Source organism: Macrosteles quadrilineatus, unplaced genomic scaffold (assembly GCF_028750875.1).
Source record: "Macrosteles quadrilineatus isolate MER2022 unplaced genomic scaffold, UCM_ALF_1.0 Scaffold_3__2_contigs__length_128488019, whole genome shotgun sequence".
NCBI lineage: Eukaryota > Metazoa > Arthropoda > Insecta > Hemiptera > Cicadellidae > Macrosteles > Macrosteles quadrilineatus.
The window spans coordinates 125,216,524-125,238,478 of NW_026542596.1; the positions used below are offsets into that span (position 1 = coordinate 125,216,524).

A 21,955-nucleotide genomic window follows, 5' to 3' on the forward strand; every position below is an offset into this window, starting at 1 on the left:
GATGCTGCTCTAGAGGAACTACTTTGACTGCTTCCGGTGCTTGTGGGTTGACGTTAACATCTTTAGAAACGGACTCTTCTGCTGCCACATCTGCGAGTAACATAAATCTATGAGAAGCTTATCCTCAGGTTGTGGAACTTTAAATTATTTTTTATGAACAAAGGACTGGTTATAAAAAGGTGTTTTTTTTTTAATTTTTCCATTCATATTGATAAATTAATAATGGATATACACACTCTATAACACACATTATAACTGTCCATTTGTTACTGTCAGTTTGCATCGTAACCAATCTATAAAACATTATAATCTATATATTAATAGGCAAGCATGTTTCTTTAAAACCTTTTTTCTTAGCTCCTGAGCATCGCAGGGAAAATCTACGCATACTGTTAGAAAGATATTTTCCTATAGATGTGCAGAATCCCTTTCAGAATAAAAATAGGCTCAAATATAAGCGCAAAAAATGAATTTGAAATTTAAAAAATTAACATGGGCTTTATGGGTTGCCGCTGGTGACTAAATAACAACGAAATATAAACAGAAAATCAAAACAAATTTAATAAATTACAATCACGTGTTTTATTTACAATGTGGGGTGAAAATAGAGAAGCATGTACCTTTGACTTACAACTAGACATTCCATCTCCATCTTAAAGTTGTTGCCAGTTGTTAAATTAAATTCGTCGTAGTTGATGTGAGCCACCAAAAGATTGCTCTGATCTAAATGAATCATTTCTGTCGAATAAACAATGCTTTTTACCAAGTAAAACTTTTGGAATGAAGTATTATGAGCTATAACAACTGTATTATGATTCATGCACTTTGTTAGCAAAAAAAATTAGTAGAAAATAGACACACATTCTACTGTGACTGGCTCACACATCTACATGTTTATTAATAACAAAAATTGTGACAGTTGTCCATATAGATGGGATGTCTACTTCGGTATACAATAGTCAATGCGTGTACACTGTACATTATATATTTTATGGTCGAGTTTTCGGCCACTGGACGACCTCTAGTTTTCATAAAAATACGTGATTCCACCTTCTGTTTTCTGTAGTATTCCATTTAATATACAAATGGTTTGCTTGGTTTCTTATCCCAAATAAATTTATTTTCAGATCATTTAAATATTAATTGGGATCACAAGGTAAGTCCGGTTTGTTTATATACCTTGCTTTTACTCTACCAGAATTTATGTTTTTATTTTGATATAACCTTCAGTAACTAATAGTCAATTATACAACTTAATGTCAACTTATACAATAATATTGTTAGTATACAATTTTGTTCACAATGAGATATCATCAGTAAGCTTTACTCATTCATGTTTTATCCTTCATTAGGTTTACTTTTAAGTCATACTTTCAACTAATCGATTTGCAATAACTTTTTTTATTTTTAGGCACAGTTTAAGTAAATCACATACCAGTTTGTTTTTTTTTTTAATTTGTATGTTCAAATTAGGGATATGTATAAAAAAGGAATGTTTACGATTAAGAATCCTTCTAGATGTGCAAGATATTGTTTTTCTTCTGATAGAGTAGTTCCATTACATACCATTGTAATATATCAACGGGATTGTACTTACACGATCCTCTACGTGCAATTTCACTATTAAAAATCAATTTATACAGTGTTTCAGTTTTTTTATCATTAAACCATTAGTGGGTAAGCTGTTAAGCTAAATTACAACAAAGTTAACATTTAATTCTATAAAACGGTACTCACCATTGAATGTTACAACGAATCCACAGAAAAACAAGAAAAGATACAACCTTAACATGTTGTCAATCAGGTGTGAGTGCTCTGATCCTGGTTCCACAGATATCACCTCATTAGTATGGTGACTCTCAAGTCAACAAACCCCTAAAAAGGAACACATCATCTCAAATATATTTTTGGCAATCATTGCTCATTGTTACCAAACACCTGCTTGTTAAATTATATAAATGTGAAGTGTTCCTTCTTTCCAATTTTGGATAAGTTGAAAGTTTTTCCTACTAAACAAAGGATATTATTTAAATACATTTTTTGTAATTAACGTGATTTTATAATAAGTACAAACGCTACCGAAAACAGTGACAGTTCCAACCAAGGCTGTGATTTCGTCGATTTACTTACAGTTTCTGACACTTAGCTTATCAACTTAGTTTATTCCTGTAATCTACCGGCTCACCCGTTGCTTTTCTTTATGTTGAGCCCGTCAATATTTTTATGTGAATATTATTAAAACCATACTTTGCTATTTTGTTTGTCACACAGTGTAGAATATTTAGAACTTAAGAAACAAAACATAAGATAAAGGTTTGCTCGGAAATTGTAAGAGTTTACAATAATTAATGCCAAGTCCATAAGTATGGTCAGTCGGTGGCTCTTCGGTAGCGTGGCGGTCTTCGGGCCCAAAGGCAACCATGTCGTGGGTTCGGATCCTGTTCACTACCACTACTTTTTATCAGTGCAGTTCACCCTTGTTCTGTAACAGACTCACCCCTTGCTCTGCTGGACACGTTCCACGCACAAATCCGTAGTCTATGTGGACTTTAGCAAGGTTAAAAGATGCCGCCAAAAAGTAGACTTCAGGTTATTCTTCCTCAGTAAATTTATTAACTTCCCCAGAACAATATTATCGATATAATACCGGGAGTTGATAGGATTCGTGTAATAAAAGAGCGTATTAATTTCTAGTTTATTTATGTCTACAAGGGAATTCCTACAAGTGTTCTTTGAATCCTCTCAGAGAGATGAGTATGTAAATCGTGACCACTCGGGACGATACAGATGACGTCAATGTATTCTACGTCATCGCTATGACGTCACAACTGCTGCCGGATCTTCCTTTTTGTACATGAGTGATTTAGTGCCTTGAAACTCTGTAATTCAATTCAAGTTAATCGTGCAAATTTAATTGGTCTATTTGTCAGTATCAAATGTAATTGTGATTGATGCTGATGGGGTTTTAGATTTGTGGTGTTTTCTGTTTTCATTTCAAGGAGGCAACATGGAACTTGATTTATGTTTTATCTGTCACGAATGAAAGGTAAAAATTTCGGATTTTAAGGGATTTTTCTCTGTGAAAAGGTAATAATGTACTTAAACAATCCGTGTTTTTTATGAGTTACAAACTAAATACATCGACGAAATACACGTAATTTAAGATTGAACAACAATTTGACTTTACTCGCTTTCAAAACACTAAGCAAGTGGAATGTCAAGAATCATTGTTAAACTTAAGAACATAATTAAATACGAAAACATTTTCGTAATAATATTTTTCTAATCTTTGTCTAGTATTCAGCAGGATTACGATAGTAGTGATGAGTGTTTTAGTGTTGTTCTTAAGGATGTGTTACAGTTTCGAAATAAAATGTTCTCCACCGTTTACATTTTAATATGCTTTTGATCCATTGTAACTAAAGTGGGTTTCTTATCCACTTCATTATGACAATTCCTCTGTATTTACTGCACTCTTTTATACTCAGGGCTGTCCGATGGCTGTTCCAACTACTATGGTGGTACTGATTTTTAAACGGTGTCGTGCTTGCAAACATCAAACATAAGGGTTTTATGGCTAATACTACTTTTTATACTGAATGCTGCAAAATCTCCTACAATTTTAAGGCGAGGTTTTCACGGTCATATCACCAGGGTTTTTACTGCACTGCGTATTCCACTTTCAAGATAGATTAACTTTAAAAGATGTGACACAGTGAATTTAGACAAGCTGAACTATCATTTTTCCATCAATCCCGTGATTCTCAGCAACCGACAATTTATTAACGCCCCCCCCCCCCCATCTATTTACCTTTCCAGCTTAAACACAATACTCAACTAGCTTTTCAAAACACCTTATCATCTTATCATTTCTGATCAGGACTGATGATCATAAAACTATGATAGGTTGCCATCATCTTGAAACTTGCACTTATCCGGACGTCTAATTTGCGGTTTCGCAATCGTGTGCAGCCAATCCGGTTTTCCGGACGGTGAATATCCGGTATCCCGATAATACGGACTGCCTTGACCCCTCGATTAACCGTATCAAGTTCGGCGAACATCGGTGATCCTCGGTCGTCCTCGTCGAGTCTTCGCGTCTCTTGGAGAAGCTGTTGTTACTTGCTGCCTCTTCCGTGCGATGGCAGCTTTTCTTCTGATAGTTCTGCTCGTGAGCTCTGTTTCAGGTAAACACTTTATTATTTCATTTGTGTTATTTATAATTTACTTTCTGCAAGGATGGAAAGAATATTAGAGTTCAAAGTGTTCAAAAGTTTCTTTTCATTTTCAGTAGTTGTGCTTTGTTTAATGCCTGTTCATGTTTTTGTTTATTTAGTTGAATGTGTTACTATAATGGTTCGCGATTTTGTAGTATTGCATTTTAAAACCTTCATGAATACCTATTATACAAGCGTTACTTAATGTCATGTATGGCTTACAGAATGCCAATTTTAAAATGTCAGCATTAATTTTGTAATATTTTAGTAGTTGTTCGACGTTTTTAGGATGAGCTCCAGTGAGAATCACAAACTGTGTGTAATCGTGTCATATTTCAAGAATGAATTAAAATAAATTAAATAATCTTATTTTTAACCTAATATTCTTAGTTTTTCGTCAACGGAACACTTTAATACATCCATAATTTTGCTAGTTTGGTTTAGTATTGAATGAATGTAACACTTTTTTATGTATCCAAAAATGCTCAAATAGAATACCAAAAAACACAAAAAGTCATGAAAATTAAAACATTATTTATGTGAAGAGATTTCATCTTTAACAACAACGTAGTAAACATTTGCAGTCTGCATTGTGTGTTTTCTTGAAACCAAGGAACAAGACAAAAAAGAATTATTCACCCTATCAAATGAAAATTTGTGGTAGGCATACATGCAAAGGACAACGAAGTATCTACATAGAATCTAAATACTCTTCTAATCAGTTATGGTATAAATACATTTTGGTACTGGCGGTCACGTACTTAACTCTTGCCCACCCTCATCAATAATCGAGCTAAAACTTAAAATTTTCTAGTGAAGCCATAAGGGATGAACTCGTACAAGACAAATCAATTGAAACTACAGCACCTAATTTTGCACTAGGTCAGGACACATTTTCACTTCGCCATCCAAGTTTGAATTCCATTCTGCATGCGACCATACATGCAGTTACAGTCGCCTCAATAAAAATGGCGTTTATGTATTAGGGGATTAACATGCCCCGTAAATTAAGAGATTTCCAGTTCGTGCCTAGCCCAGTCTCACGAGTTCAAAGAAACTGTTAGAACTGAATGGTTCCAGACACATAATGGCTCAAGACAGATACATAAAGGGCTCAAAACAAGTCCAACTCTACATCACGTTTCTTATTGTTACGTTGTTGGTGTTGCGGTGTTGAAGGATGAACCCAGAGACCTTGGCTGTCAGTGGCGTGTCAGACCAATCAGCGGATCTTGATCTTATCCGCGATGCCAATTATAAACACTCCCGCCTTCCGCGTGAAAAAACTGAAGAGGGTTTGCCCTAGAGCAACTTTGTGGCCTATACTCACTGACATGTTACGTGTGTCTTGTGTCACATTGAGCTATTTTATTTTTGTGGTAAAAGTTTTCTAACACACGGAAAGTTATTCTAGCCTAAGAACATACAGATTAAGTTGGGATCCGAACCACTGGGTTACGGAATTATCACGATGATAAAACCACGGATTATTTGAGGGGATGTGATTTAGACAGTCTCTCTTGAGTGCAGGGCTGAGTGCCAATCACCTAAAACCTTCGACGAGGGTAATTTTACAGCCCGATGCTTGGTGGTGCGAGTGCCAGCCAGGTAGCCTATCAGTGACCGGTCCCACTGCGCGGTGGGTATGGGGGTGGAAAAATCTACCAGGGGGTAGGATGAGCAAAACTTGTTTTAGGTATCAAATTACATTATTATAACCGAACCAAACCTAACCAAACTTGCTGATTATGAAATAAATTAATGAAGACATATACTTATCTACTAGGTAGACGATTATCACACTTTAACATGTTGATTAATTACAAATACAAGGTGTTCATAAAGGGGTGTCACAAACTTGAGGGGATGATAGTACTAATCAATCTAAACAAAAAGTTTACATAAACATAGGTAATCGAATCTATATTTACAATCGAAATTAGGGTAGCCCAGTTAAGAAACTGCACCTGGTCTTCGTTACATCCTGCCCAATACACCCCCTTCTACTAATACACCTCCTCTAAATCACTCTTACGCTCTGGAGAGTCAAACGGCACTCCGGGCTTACCTAACGATTTTGACAGTTTATGACCCCCACGGCAAAGAACAGAACGGCAGTCGCTCCGTTTCCCGTCTAGCTTTTTGTGGAGGAAGTTTTGAGATAAATAGGAATTCCCTGCTTGCCAAGGAGAGCTGCTTTTCCTAGATAGCCGGACTTCTTTAAAGATAGGCAGCTGCTTAGTATTAATTTAACGACTCTTTGATAAGTCAACCTACAATAAGGATATGTAGCCTAGTGTACAATTTCTAGTTTTAATTATCCTTAAGTTTAACACACATTTACTGGTCTCTTGGACAAAGCCGGAGTTTTTAATTAACATTACTTGTATAGCTTTATAAATAATTGAAGACCTATCACCATTAATATCTGTACGGTCTAAGGTATCTAGAGACAGTTTAGTTTCAACATTGCAAAACGGTCAGGTTCGAACATATTTATGAATGAACAGATATGTTAAATATTCATAATAACGTATTCATTATAAAGTCATGTTGATATGTAATGAATGGGCAAATAGAAGGCTGCTTTTACAATTTTCCTTCAAAACCAACGTTAATTTAACTTCATAACATACACACAAGATTGTGAAATGTGGTGATGTGAACATTATCACCTGATAATATTTATTATTCGATTTGTTTGTAAATATTGTATTTGTTCTTAACTAAAACATGGTTGTAATTTTGAATGAATAAAAGCCATACTTTTGGTTTACTAAGTCTTTCTTACAACAATTTTATTTTATTAACTTCATAGCATGCACACTAATTGTGAACTTAACTTCATAGCACACAAAATTGTGAATTTAACTTCATAACACACAAGATTGTGAGCTTAATTTCACAGGACACAAGATTGTGAACTTTGAACTTAACTACATAGCACATAAGATTGTGAACTCAACTTCATAACACACAAGAATGTGAACTTAACTTCATAACACACAAGAATGTGAACTTAACTTCATAGCTCACAAAATTATGAATTTAACTTCATAACACACAAGATTGTGAATTTAACTTCACAGCACACAAGATTGTGTGCTTAACCTCATAACACACAAGATAGCATGCTTTAAGATTGTGTGCTATAAGACTGTGTGTCACATAAGATTGTGAACTTAACTTCATAGCACACAAGATTGTGAACTTAACTTCATAACACACAAGATTGTGTACTTAACTTCATAACACACAAGATTGTGAATCATCCGGTATGTTAAAACTTTTACATTAATCACTTTAGAATACCACACAATAATAAATTAAAGTCTACACACAAACGTACGTCTGTCGTCTATGCTTATCTACTTTTTTTAAATAGGGAAACGAGTGTAACATCTAAAGTATAAGACTTTACAATCAGCTATTTGAACAAATCTACCAGCTCAAAAATATTATAAAGAGTTTTGGCCACAAATTAAATTTTGCGAGCTAAAGTGCTAAATTTTTGTTGGTGAAAATCAATATCCAGAGTGATAAATTAATTATCCACGATAGTAAAGCCAAGAAAGTGGTGATGAAGCATTGTTTATTCCTTTATCCTGAAGATGATCGTATTTTCCTAATTGCAATTGCATCTAATGAAAGAGTCCTTGGAAGCTTGAGATTATACAGATTATTTACCCGTAATCTTTACAACTCCTCGGTTTGGTATAGGCATTATTTTTACTTTATATTATAGTGATGTTTAATTCGTAAAACGCCCAGTAACTATGAAACAGAAACAATGTCATCTAAAATATTTCGGTATGATAAATATACGTACCTGCAATATCAACAGTAATAATTACTTATCAATAATACCTCTTGATTTATCAATGCTTTGAAGTTGAACATAACCACCACTTTGATACAGTGCTTTGAAAACAACCTCACGAAAACAAATAATGTGATAGTTATTTTTAACCAAAAGCCTTCTTTGAAAAAGTGGGGTTTTCTGGTTTTCACGAACTTTCAAAATATAGTTGAATGTGATTTGAACATATTAGTGATGTTCATAACTTAAATTCAATGCAATATCTTAATTTGCATTTTTTACATTTCCAAGATTTACGCGCTCTCAGTAATTGTTAACCTTTTTTAAAATGATATAGGCCATGCCTTTAATTGACGAAAGAACTAGGTAGACCACCTGCACCTTGGTACAAACAATGTAAGCCCGTATCTATCTGATCAATGTTACTCATGAGGGTATGACGTCATGGTCTATTGAATAGGTACTTATCTACTTCCTAGGTAGACGATTATCACACCTCAACATTTTATCATCATGTCTATTAATTACAACTATAGGCTAATACAAACTAGGTTTGCTTTTCGAATTATTAAAGAGTTATTGAAATTCTAAAGGTCATTGATTAAAGAAGGTTTTAGATTTTCATAAAGTTTTTGGAAAAATTGATCCAAAAATATATGTGATCATAATCCTGGTACTCACATCTTTTAACAGTTTCACACACATAAGATCCCATCTATCAGATAGATTTTGTTTGTTAGCGAATTTCCCTATAGGGAAGTAGCTATTACCGTAGGTGGCATGGTAAGACCTAAGCCCGGGAGCGATTTACTTTTTCATTTTGATGTCCCCAGAGGCCAAAAACACCATTCGTTCAAATTTTTATATATGTATATATATATATATATATATATAGATTTATATATATATATGTGTGTCCGTGAACGCGATAACTTGAGTAATTTTTGTCCGATTTTGATGAAATTTGGTTTAAAGGTGTAAAGCGGGATAAACTTGAATGAGTTCGCGAACCAGCATGATCGGACCATGGGAACAGGGCTTTACGGGGTGTTTTATGGGGTAAAAATTGGTTTTTCTCACTTTTGACCCTCTAAACACAAAGTTTCTCAATTTCTCTTTATACCTTTTTAAAGAGCTTAAAAAAACAAATAATTTAGTATATAAAAGTATTTTTGTACGGTTATTGGTAACGGAGAAAACTTTTTTTTGGGGAGCGAGCTTGCGTAGTGGCTAGAGCGCGGGACTTCGGTCCGTGAGGTCCCGGGTTCGATCCCCGCCAAGTCACCAATGGATTTATCTAAGTGATAATGCCGCAACCCCTAGGTCTAGCCTGAAGTAATGTGAAAAACAATCCCAGGCTCGTGCCTAGCGTCCTAGGACAAAAAAAAAAAAAAACGGAGAAAATTTTAAAATATTAAATTAAAAATTCCCATGTTATTCTTATGGAGAATATTGTAAAATGTTGTAGTTTGGTTGTTTTTGGATATATTTTTATCAATCTTGGCAAACTTATTTATTTTGTACTAAGCTATTAATATTTTACTAAAAACACACTTTATTAGTTTCCTTGTAGCAGCAAACCTAGGTACTCATTTAAATATATTTAATTGAAAATCAATTCAGACAAATGGAAATTCGCTTAGTTGTCAGGTTTGCTGCGACAGGGGTATATTGTTTTGTTGTCTATTTGCTTCAGTGAGAGTCAGTTCAATGACACAAAGCTTGTTCAAGGCAGTAAAACACAAGAAACGGTATATATGGCATGTTTTTTTCTAGTTTCACACTTAACTTCTAATTGCCCGCTACTATGATTGGTTAATAATGCTTAAATGAAATAAATAAATGATGTTTTAATGAAGTTTACTCAGTCCAAACGGCCTAACAGAATTTTCATCTATAAAGAAAAAAGTTTCTTTCTTTTCCCAAAGCATAATTGAAAAAAGAGAAGTAAAATTACAAAAAAATGTATAAGTAGGTCTTCTCTATTACTCTACTACACTCATATACATCCATACCCATTATGAAAACAGTCACATGTTTAACTGTGTCTTTCTTTACTAACCTCTTGCTTGCTAGAACCTGGTGCAACAACAAATTGAGGAAACTAAAACTAATTCATTCTCTTTAAAGTACTCAATACCACCAACCGGATAGCCTGTCAGCAAACTACAAAATTTTTTCTTTGGCTTTCCACTCTCATTTTTAGCCACCATTGGGGTTATTTTTAGGTGTTTAAAACAGGAGGTGAGATTGCAGAGTGAGATTTCACATCTTGCATTCATCAGCTGTTATCATTCCTGGAGTGTTCTGTCCTTGTTCCCATAATGACACCATTACCTCCTGGCTGATAACATCTGTGGACATTGACCTCTGCCTGGCTCCTCATATCTTATCACCAACCCCCTACTCTTCACCTCTTAGGTGTGAAAAGTTTTGTTTCAAATTTAAACCTCTCACTTTTTATATTTAATTTGTTAAGTTATGATAACGTAATTGTTATTGATGAAATAGTGTTGATAAACCGGTAATGAATAAGTAAAGAATTAATGAAAAAGGAAATAAATATGAATGAAAGGGTGAGTGTAGAATGGAGTGAGATGATCTGTGTAGCTATCTCACTGTCTAATACCAGTTTTCTTAGCCAGGACAATTTATTAAAGTTCAAATAATGATCATCTATAACTGGGTCTAGTTTCAAACCATTAAAAAGCTACTTACTTTTCTCCAGATCAAACCGGTGTTCTTTTGCAGGCTGCTTTTATTTACCTTGCATTTGTCTGCTTGCAAAATTACATTATCCTCTGGCCTTCCCTAAGAAGATATAAAGCAATGGGGATAAGCCGGTAGAGTAGAAGAATAAACCCCAGTATCAAAATTTGAGTTGTGAAAAAAATCTGGGACATTCCCATTTCAGGTTATTACAGTCTGTACTGCAAATGTGTGTATTCTGTTTTGAGTAAGAGACATTTTGATAAAATGATCATATCCTTATTCACTGTCCAATGTGTAGTTGTGTTGTTGTTCAGGTTTGTATGTGCGCTCTCCCCGATCAGCTGATGGGGGTTTCATGGCGGGGGCCGGGTCTGGAGCATTCTCCTCGGCCTCCAGCTCATCTTCCTCAGGGACCAATGTAGCTCCCGGGCCTGGAGGTATGTCTGCAATCTTTCTGTCAGTGGCGGATCCAGAGGGGGGCGAAGGGGGTGACCGCCCCCCCTCGGGAATACATATACGTATATTTTTTACTGCATGTATAGGCCTACAGTAGTGCATACAAATTGCGTAAAATAATTTGTCACACTAACTTTGGACAAAGAAATTGTATAAAACTGCCATTTTGGAGACTTAGTTAACACCTATTTTTTGGGGGGTACCCCCGAACCCCCCAGACCCCCAGGTTCGCCCCCCTTGTGACTGTTCTAGATCCGCCACTGCTTTCAGTTCAATTATTTTTGCCAATAGAAAATGTTATTAAATTGTACTTTTGAGTATTTTAATTTTTTTTTAACTAGAAACAATTTAACATTCATAAATTATTTGGATTTTGTGATTTAGTTTTACTGTGTAGACAAGTACACCATTATATATCATACAAACAGAAACACACACACATTCTCCCATTTGTTAGTCACCAAAAATATAATTTTCCTATTTTCAGGATATGGTAACTTCAACGCCTTCTCCAGCTCCAGCAACATGGCCCCTCCTCAGTCGCTCTACAGGGGGGGTGTGGCTGCTGGAGCTAGCTCTGGAACTCCCCAGGGTCAGCCCCCGTACTCCGGGTTCTCAGGAGCCGGCGGGTTCCCTGGGTTCCCAGGTTATAGCCCGTTTGTTCCTCAGTACGGTCAGCAATACCCTTGGACGCCCTTCCCTAACTTCGGAGCTCCTTTTGACTTCATGAACTTCCTCAACCAATACTTCCAAGCTCTGCAAAGCTTCCAGGCTCAAGCTGAAGCTCAAGCTCAGCAGGCTGCTGCTAAGTAAGTGATTTCATAGATTAGTAAACGTGTTTTTCCTGTGTTGGTGTTGTTGTATAAAATTGTTTTAGTTTTTATAATAACTGCAAAATGTTTAGCAGTAAAATAATCGTCCTGTAATCCAGCTACTAGGAGGTCACGAATTGCGGATATTTAGTTATGCACTATGGATGCGATACTCCCTGGTGTGGATTAAAGTCCGCACGGGTGAGTACTATGACTAACCGCAGTACTATCCTGATAATTAGACCAATTCGTTAATACTAAGGCAAAATGTGGTTCGGATTCCAATATAAACTGTAGGTCCCTTAGTTGCCATTAGCTGCATGGGCTATTAATTAACAGCTGTGTCTAAGGAATATGTCGGCCTTAGTCCTTAAAATACCTACTTTGTATGGTCACTATTTCATTGAAAAGTATTAAGTATTAAAAGCATACATAACATAGGCAAAAAAGAAAAAAAAAATAGGTGCGATGTTATCTATAGATGTGTATTGTTTGCTGTACTGGTCAAGAGAGTTTTAGTTGAGTGCTGTATTACCACCTAAAATTCTCTTATTCCAATATAATGCTTCATAGCAAAATCTTGAACACTTAATAACGTTAGTAGGTGTACAGAGCAGTGACAAAAATTAGTACCTAGACCAAGAAAAGCACAAAACCGGGGTTTGTAGTCATGACGTGTTTCTTATTATTTTTTTTTTAACTTCCCAAATGAATCTCGCATTGTAAAAATATACCTTGGGAAATTGAAAGGAGTAGAAAAACTAACAGTCTACCATAATTTCTCAAACTAGAACAGCGTTTTTTATAAAAATAAAAGAGTCGGCTCACTATAGAAATACACTGTTGATCAAAAAACTTCACAACTTTTATGTTTCAATAGCTTCTAACTTTGAGACATTAACAGGTTAAGATTTCAATCTAAAAACTTTTTAATAAGAAAATCAAACATAACCAAGCAAAAATGTTATCTTGAATCACATAGACTGTTTTTCATCCAGAGCTTACCATTGCTTTATGCATTTGTTAACGATTGTAGTTTCTTCCCTAACATCCATATTAATTTTAAGCAATTTTTCTAAAAATATCTGTATTTTGTATTAATTGGATGGCAAGCACTCAGTCGCCCTTTAACCACACCTTCTTCATGCAATGCTAAATAACTGCTTCTAAACTCTAATTTGCACATTTTAGTTTTCAGCTTTTTCATTTTATTTTGCTTCTATTTGCCACTTTACCTAACACTTGCTTTGCTCTTCTTCTTCTCTTCTCACAGCGGACATGGAGTTTACCACAAATTCCCTGGAGGTACAGTCTGGTCCTACTCCTACCCAAGATCACCGCTCTTCGGGTGGGTGAGGTATGTCAAATAGAGGACCTTCCAGAGACCAGTCTCATAGTTAAGATTCTTTAATTCAGATAATATGTATACTGTATACCAATATATGTTCCTTGAAAAATATTGTTGACTAAACAACCTGCTAATTTTTTAACAGTTTCAACGCCAATGGCATTTTAAAAATTAAGAATATTTAAAGCTTTAAGAAAAAGTAATCAAAAACCTCTTACATTTTTGTGGAAATGCCAAGAATGAACTCATCCCTCTCGCACCCAAATCTGGTACCCCCAAACACAAACATGTGATACGCCCAAACACACATAAAGTGATTTTGGTAGTGGTGTTTGAAGAGAATCGGTAAGACAATGTAGTTGTAATCATATCGTAGGAGATAGAGTACCAATGTTGTTAAAAGAATTTAGAGTTTGGGAGTTTGTTACTAGACCGAGCGGTAGCTTTAGTGATAAGATCTTGCCATGTTAAGCCAAACGCTGGTTTTGAACAGGCCGCCTGCACTGCCTCATCACTGGAGTATTCACAACATCACTGTAGTCACCACATCACTGTAGTCACCACTGGTTTGTTGTGACTTATACTGTAACATTACTGTCTTTAGATAACCGTATTACAATTAAATAATTAACCCATGCAAAGGTGAAAGTTATGCATCTGACTCACAAGCTGAAATGAGCCAAAGCTTTTATAGGTTGAAAGGTTCATAAATCTAAACTCGTAACACAAGTAACATTTAACATTTCCGTTGTGTGTTACAGCGGAGGTCTACCTGTGGATACTAACGAGGTAGGAGGAGTGGGAGGACTAGCTACAGCTACTTACGGACCACAGGGAGGCTATGGAAGTGCTAACGTCTTCCCTAAACCTGATGGTGGTTTGGACAATAGGTGAGATTTTATAAATGTAATGCTTATTTTTAACCAGAAAATAAGGTTTTTTACATACTCTTTTACTGCATTTACTGTTTCTGTTTCTTCACTTTACCAAAGCATATTCACCATGTATGGGGAGTACTACCTCTATAGTTTTCTCGTTTTTTTTAGTGAAGTTATAAAGTTATGGTTATGTAAACAATACCAATTTAACGGTTCAAATTTATACATTATTGGTATAGAGTCATACCTCGGAATCCAATATGATGATTTAAGAGTTTTTTTATTTCCAATAAAACTTCTAACAAATCTTGAAATTGTTTGACTTTGTAATTTCTAGGTTCGGAGGGTTCGACGAGACCCCCCAAAACTCGCTGGGTGGGGCCCCAGTGTCCAGTGTCAGTGGGAACTTCAAGCCCCCTGGAGGCTCCAGTTTTGGAGTCTTCACCTCATCATCATCTGGTTCCAGTGACATCAACGGAAAGAAGACCAGCTTCAAACAGTCAAGCATCGGAGTCAACGACAACGGAAAAGTCACCACTTACACAGCGCATGACCCTTGAATATCATTATTTTATATATGAATAAATGTTATTGGAAACAGTTTGTTTGCATTTTTATTCTTTCTGTCTTGTTCTGAGTAATTTTCATATTTCAATGTCAATGATGGTGTATTTTTAAATTATTGTGTTGGAACCTTTACATTGTTGTTTTGGTGGTCTCTAATTTATCTTACTAGAAAGAGAAAAATTATTATTCAAGCAAACCCATAAATCCGATTTTTTTAGGTTTAGTCAATTATAAATGATTTTGAATTCAACCATTAATATTATTCACGATGGTGTTGTCTACAATCCCTATTATACTAACTATTGCTCTCAACACCCAAGCCAACCTGTTTAAAATGTATTAAATTATTGTTCAACAAATAGCTAACCAAGTAAAATTAACTCATCAGATAAAAGTTGTCTTAATGAAGACATTTATTTTGAAATATTTTTTATGTCCAACCTTCATATCATAGAACGCTAGGTTCTAGCCCGGGAGCATTACTTGAGGTTAGGCGTAGAGGTTGCAGCATTATCAGATAGATCGAATATATTGGTGGTTAGCGGGATTTGAACCTAGGGGACCAAAGTTCTGCGCTTTAAACTCTAGACCAGCACATTAGAACCTTATCTAAAAAAATTAAGGACTCTTTAAGTGACAAGGTTGAAGTATCCCTGAGGTTTATATATTTTGTAGTTTTAGGTTAAACTAAACCAACCCTTCTTTGTAGAACAGAGGAGTATACATAGATACATTTTTGTACAGAGAAATGTGTATTCATAACAATCAATGACTTTACAAATATTTAGAACTAACCGTAATACTGCGGTCTCTCAGTTTGAGAAGGGGTTGTTGAGTTTACAACGTAAGTCATAGTGTTGTTGCCCATGTTGTTGGTGATGAGGGTTGTTGCGGTTATGTTACCGTTGTTGTTCACTAGATAGGTGGTGTTTTTGTTTGATGTTGCTGCCTGTAGGTGTTTGGAAGCCTGGCCGTCCATCTCACTTCCATGAACCTCCGTGTGGACGGTAAGTGTTTGCAAGCCACTGTGAAAAAAAATAAATCAAATGCCAGTGGGATTATTGATATAATGTATGAATGTTTTTTAATTAAAACTACAAAATTCATTTGTTGTTGATCTGTTAGCAAAGAAATTAAATTCAAATTGACTACTGGGATTTTAAACAGCAAGTAAAAAGAAAAGGGGATTTAACTTTAATTTAAATGTTTTTTTATCATAAAAAACAGTTAAATATGGCTACAGCAGTAAGTAAAACAATGCGGTAGTTAAACAGTACAGCGTTCGTTCGTATTTGTTTTCGTAATCATCAAAACATTTTCTCTATAGAAAAAAAATTGGTCTGTCTCAGATTATGCATCCTGCTGTTATACATATAAGTTTTAGAGTTAAACAATTTCATTTGATGAAAAATAAACTTACTCTGGAGAGAGAGGGGTCACAACATTGCTGTGAGAAGAAGAAAGTATCTCATAACTCAGTGGTCCAGACTCCTCTGCACAAAAGTAACAAACAGTTCAGACAATACTGCTAAATAAAAATGTCAACAATGAAGTGAACTACCTGCTTCAAATTCGAAAATTGGGGAGATATTTTTTTCATTTTCTGACTTCATTTATTGAGTTTATGTGAAACCTTGCTTGTGTCTCATGTTTGATAACAATGAATGTCTTGTTGACCACTCAATTTCACTGTTAGTTGCTTTTTGTCGATATGCCAGATAATTATGAATAGGTTATTAGTAGATTATTATGGTTTCAATATAGTTTTTAAGTTTTTGTGAAATAACAAGAATAAATAGCCAATTTCTATAATATGCACGAGACATGATAGAAAGAAAAGGACAATACAATTTTCAGTTGATGCACAGGACAAATTTACAAGTTGTGTTTTCAATGCTTCAATGCACACCAAGCAATGCATGAAATGTACAATTGTTATTTAAATGTACTTGCTAGCGTAACTAAAGTAAGTAGCTATGATGGAGGGCCGCTAGATATTCTTTTATCAAAAAATATTGAAACATAAATGTCATTATTAAGTACCGGTATTTATTATAAACATGTCACTGTTAAATGTGGATAGATTAATTTTTTTAAACAGTATGGATCAATATTTCCCTGCTGGCCACAGTAGGCTGTTACTTTTTGTTGGGAAAAATTAATTTTAAAATATGGAATCCAGCATTTGTCTAAAAGTAAACTATGAAAAATTGATCAATCAAAAATGAAATCAATCTAGCTTTATTTTGCATTTAATATGTATTGCAATTATCTTTGTAAATCTTTCATTACGAAAATGTATTCTTCAATTTTATAAGTTACATATAAATAGACAATTAATTTAAATTATAATAATTTAAGTTGAACCTACCTTCTTGTGGAGCACAGAACACAGGAATACATAAAACACTGACAAACAGGGCAAAAATTCTGATCAACATGTTTCTGGTTGGGTGGCAGCTTCACTAACTCTGGTACATTTGGTTCTAATCCATGTTCCGTCTGATTAGATCTTAGGAGACCTTAAGTTGTTTTGTCATCTATTCTCATATTCTTACAGGAAAGATTTATAATCTAACTTGAATCTAATACAGGACATTATTATTATGTCTGATCCATTATTGTTTGTTTGTGTTTGATACATCATATCAAAATATTTTTCTAAAATGTAACATGATAAATGAAATGTTTCTTCAATTTGTGATGATTTGGTGAATAGTTTTCCTGTTTTGGTAGTAGAAATGTTAGAACATTTCAGAGTTGAAAATAACAGTAAAATTGTAATAATTCGAAAGTCAACTTATCAGCTAATTCAGACCAATTTAATTGATTAAACAACGAGTGAGGGGTTGAGATAATGAGTCTTGCATTCCCATCAGTGGCAATGAGAGGTTATGAACAAAAACATAACCTTAGGTATTATCTTTCTTAAGTATAATAAATATAAGCATCTATCTTAAGTATAAGTAGTAGGCCTATTAAGTATTATATTTCTTAAGTATATGCTATAGAAACTAAATGAAAACACCAAAATATATCCAGGCTTGGTTGTATAGTGATGGTCAAAACCAGAAATTTCGAATCTCAAAACCAAAACCGAAACTTTAAAAAATCGAATCCCGAATCTCAAAACCTAAACGCGAAACTTTTTTACTTAGCTGGTTACAAAGGTCAAGGTTACAAAAAATACACATAATCATAAAATGTTAAGTATGCAATCAAAACTGTAAGAGATCGATTTCTGACCGTGACATAATATAAATATGTGAATGTGACTGATAATCTTAAAACAAAACCCAATACAACATAATTGTTCATAAACAACCAACAAAAAAAATAATTAAACTTATAACACCAACATAAACATGAATATTAGATTAATTAGAACATTAGTGGTCAATATTTCTTTGTGTTCAGTAAATAAATATTGATGTGAAACTGAATTGTACCAGTTATAGTATTTAAGATACCTTTTGAAGTTCAGAATCAAATTTACTTGTGTAATTACTGTTAATGGTGATGTTTGCTCTGTTGCTACCAGCTTGTTTGGAAACAGTGTTAAAAACAATTACAATAGCACAAAAAAATGTTAGCATTTTCAAAAATAAAACTGTCAAAATCTTCAATTTCGAAACTTTTGAATCTCGAAACTTGGTGATCGAATCTCGAAACCGAAACTTTTCCTAAGTTTTGATGGTTTTGAGATTTGAGATTCGGTTTTGACGCATCACTAGTTGTAACCTCTTAGTATAAATTTCATTCTAATTTTGCATCCTTGTAAGCATCTATCTTAGGTATAAGTAGTATTAAGTATTATCTTTCTTAAGTAAATGCTATGTAATAGAAACTAAATGAAAACAACAAAATATATCCAGGCTTGGTTTTAACCTCTTAGTATAAATTTCATTCTAATTTTGCATCTCTTGTACCAAAATTAACATTTTGTTGTTGTTGAAATAAATGTACTGAGCCTTTTAAACCTATGAACCTAAATTAACTAACTGGAAGGGTAAAAAGTCAAATCTGTTGTAGTAAAAATTTAATTTTTTAATTTATCTTTTACCAAACAACTAATCTTCTTCCTTGTCCACTTTGTCGTCAATATTGATGGTTGGTTTCCTGGTCGGAGCTACTGCCGAGACGCATGGAGGGGGGTGATGATAGACTGGGGGCTGACACGGCTGACTGGAGGGGTAGTTGTATACGGAAGGGTACGATCTGATCCACGGAGTCCACTGTCCATGTCTGCTGGGAAAGTTGTACGGATGTCCGTTGAAGTGATCATGGTAATCGTGGTGCATTGGATAAACCGGGGCAACACCCGGATTTTGCTTGGAAGGCACCAACTTCACAGGTATTTTATACTTTTTATTTTGAATGTTCTTCTCCAAAATCCAAGTGTCCTCGATATCTTTTTCATCAGCAGCAACTTCTACATCCAAAGATTCTTTGCGGACTGGAACTTTGGTATTAATTCCACCATTGAAAACAATTGTGTGCACTTTTGAATCCTCATCAGTTTTGGGAGCATCAACACCTTTTATCACAGGTACAGCTCTTACTTTGGCAGGTTTTGTTGAGGCTTCTTCGTCATCAACAACCAGTGGAAACTTACAGATGACTCCAGGTTGAGTACAGTCAACTGAGATTGGTTTCTTCTTCCCAGCAAACACAGCTTCATAAGTTGAATAATCATTCAGTGGTGAGCCTATCTCAGGTCTTGGGAAAGCAGACGCAAACGATTCAACATCCTCTACTGGATCGATCTTGGAGACGATCTTGAAACCTCCCACAGACACTGAAACTGGAATTAAGAAAATGTTTTTTCTTTTGTAGAAAATTACATATTTATAGCACACTGTTTACTGATACCTTATTATTACTGTGGATGTTAGAAGAAATTGACTCAAGAGGAGGTTTAAGATGGGCCAGGCTGTGACAATCATGCTCATATCCACAAATACATCCACTCAAATCCCTTCTTCAACCTGTCTAATATTAAAATTGCAATATATCAATTATTGGCGAGACACTAAATCAAGGATTTCATGATAATGAAGCTTGTTGTGTTTGAAGATTCACAATATATGCTTTAAAAGTATTGTTTTTGTTTATACAGGTTGGTAAAAAAATAATTTGTTTCCGATAAGTCATCAAATAATTCAAATTATTTATCCAATTTTTCAATCCTCAATATCACAAAAGTACACATGAGAAAGTGAACAAATCAAAACCAAAATTAATGTCTATGTTGTGTGATTTGGATGCTCTAAAAAGAATACTAGGTGCAATACAATATTTAAATACTTGATTGTTTCTAAAACCACATCCTCACTATGTCAAATGGAATAGATCGGCATTGCCGAGCGGCAAGTTTGGACTCATAGCAGACTTGTGCTCATTGGAAATGCCGCAATCTGATTCCAAACCTACAAGTTGTCGGTCCCGATCAAAAAAAGCCAGTCGGCTGCCATCAATATAGTGGGGTAGTGGCTTTAAACTTTAAAGCCTAATCGTGTCGCTTTCACTTCACACCGCTCAAGTTAAGGGTTTCGCTACTGATTTATTTTGATGTGCTAAATGTGGATAGAGGTTGTATGCAGCAATTAAATTTAATGTTCTGGTTGAAAGCAAAACTATGTTATATTTCTAAAAACTAGGTGGTTTACAAAAACTCCTGATGCGTGAGACTGGTGAGTGGTACAATTGCTGTCCTGAGGGAATGTCCCTCTATAGTCCTGCCTATAGTCCAACAATGAGAGCTAGACTAGAGGGATAGGAATATAACTTTTACTAGTAACAGTATTAACAAAGTAAGAATATATTTTTAATTGTAGGCTACATTGTATTTTATAAAACTGTACTTATTTTTTTTTATTCAAAGTTATTAGGTATCAATAAATTAGACCAAATAAAGGAAAAGCACTTAGCCTGGTACTACAATTGTCCAATACTTCAATTCATCGCCTTTTTTACATGTACTTCATACAGATTTTTGTGGTTTCTTATATTTGGGTAAATGTCAATATATTTTAATTATTTATTTAAACTGGTGAAAGAATTATGAACAAATCCTTATATATAATTCGTGAAGGCGTTTTCTACAAAACACTACTACTCCTTTAATAATGGACAGATTTTTACAAACAATTTGTCAAAATTAAGTATTTTTCGTGTAGACGCCCCTTTTCACCAATTCCTGTAATAAAAGTCCTCGGGCTTGGCCCCAAAGGCCATCAAAATCCCAATGCATTTCTTAAGAAGGAAAGATTTTGTTTACTTAAACAGACAAATAATTTGTATTAATTACAGCAGTTCATAGTAAACACATAATACACACAAGAGCATTCTTTTTCAGAGTGAGTTTGTTTTTAGTTTCGATAACTGGAGTGGAGTGATTGATTCCATTATCTTTGAGTTGACTCTTTTAAGTCATCGGAAATTATGACTGTTATTTGTTTTGAAATAACGCCTGTAATACTTTGCAATTGCTCGAATTCGAGCAACAGGTGCACTGGTGCACTAGTTTTTAAAAATACTTGTGTGAAATAATCCATGGTTGCTGTAGAGGCAACAATGTCTACTACAAAAATGTACAATGTGACAATGTCAATGTGCACTTTATGCATTGTGCAGGTATTTTAACCATTTAGAGACATAAAACAGTGATCAGGCAGCTACATACTCTAAAAAATTGAAAAAAAAACCATCATTCCTTACCTGAGGACAAAACGCAAGCTGCGACTAATACAAGCATGTTGAACACAGTGGCCAAAGTCCAACTGTCCTCAATGTGGAAGGAAGAGGTCAATTTACTACAAAGGATGTCATCGTGGGAGGAAATGAACACCTGCCATTGTCTTGGCTGGTCTAACAAGGCACCTCGCAATCACACATGGGAAACTATGCGACACCTGGCTCGGATAATGCAGGTTTCAATTCCCATTTCAACATTCTGGTAGGGTTTTGAGTTGCTTAGTATGAAAATTAATTGCCCAATAATCAAAGGGATCAACAATTCTTACAAACACTTTAAACTAGAGACTTCCTGAGAGGAAAATGCATTTGAAAATTTGTTTCCCTATTCATCAAGTAGATATATTAGTTTTGTAATGTCCTAAACAAAATATGTCATTAACACTTTG

General features: G+C 34.8%; 2 protein-coding genes across 2 annotated transcripts; one reads left to right on the top strand and one right to left on the bottom strand.

Annotated features, from left to right (window-relative positions):
* Window positions 1-4,053: 4,053 nt before the first annotated feature.
* Window positions 4,054-14,846, top strand: LOC128990221 (fibroin heavy chain-like). The gene is made up of 5 exons (XM_054412518.1): window positions 4,054-4,187; window positions 11,064-11,186; window positions 11,693-12,014; window positions 14,127-14,255; window positions 14,581-14,846. The coding sequence occupies exons 1-5, from the start codon at window positions 4,142-4,144 to the stop codon at window positions 14,801-14,803; spliced, it is 843 nt and encodes a 280-aa protein (XP_054268493.1). The 5' UTR covers window positions 4,054-4,141; the 3' UTR covers window positions 14,804-14,846.
* Window positions 14,847-18,879: 4,033 nt separating this feature from the next.
* Window positions 18,880-21,596, bottom strand: LOC128990930 (uncharacterized). The gene is made up of 2 exons (XM_054413591.1): window positions 21,531-21,596; window positions 18,880-19,608 (listed from the first exon to the last, which is right to left on the bottom strand). The coding sequence occupies exons 1-2, from the start codon at window positions 21,565-21,567 to the stop codon at window positions 18,881-18,883; spliced, it is 765 nt and encodes a 254-aa protein (XP_054269566.1). The 5' UTR covers window positions 21,568-21,596; the 3' UTR covers window position 18,880.
* Window positions 21,597-21,955: the final 359 nt, after the last annotated feature.

Excerpts from the sequence above, each read along its gene's own strand:
- LOC128990930 (XM_054413591.1), bottom strand. The coding sequence starts at position 21,567 with ATGCTTGTATTAGTCGCAGCTTGCGTTTTGTCCTCAG. Across the intron at positions 19,609-21,530 it reads AGCTTGCGTTTTGTCCTCAG|TGTCTGTGGGAGGTTTCAAG; the intron begins GTAAGGAATGAT and ends TTCCAGTTTCAG.
- LOC128990221 (XM_054412518.1), top strand. The coding sequence starts at position 4,142 with ATGGCAGCTTTTCTTCTGATAGTTCTGCTCGTGAGCTCTGTTTCAG. Across the intron at positions 12,015-14,126 it reads GCTCAGCAGGCTGCTGCTAA|CGGAGGTCTACCTGTGGATA; the intron begins GTAAGTGATTTC and ends TGTGTGTTACAG. Across the intron at positions 14,256-14,580 it reads GATGGTGGTTTGGACAATAG|GTTCGGAGGGTTCGACGAGA; the intron begins GTGAGATTTTAT and ends TGTAATTTCTAG.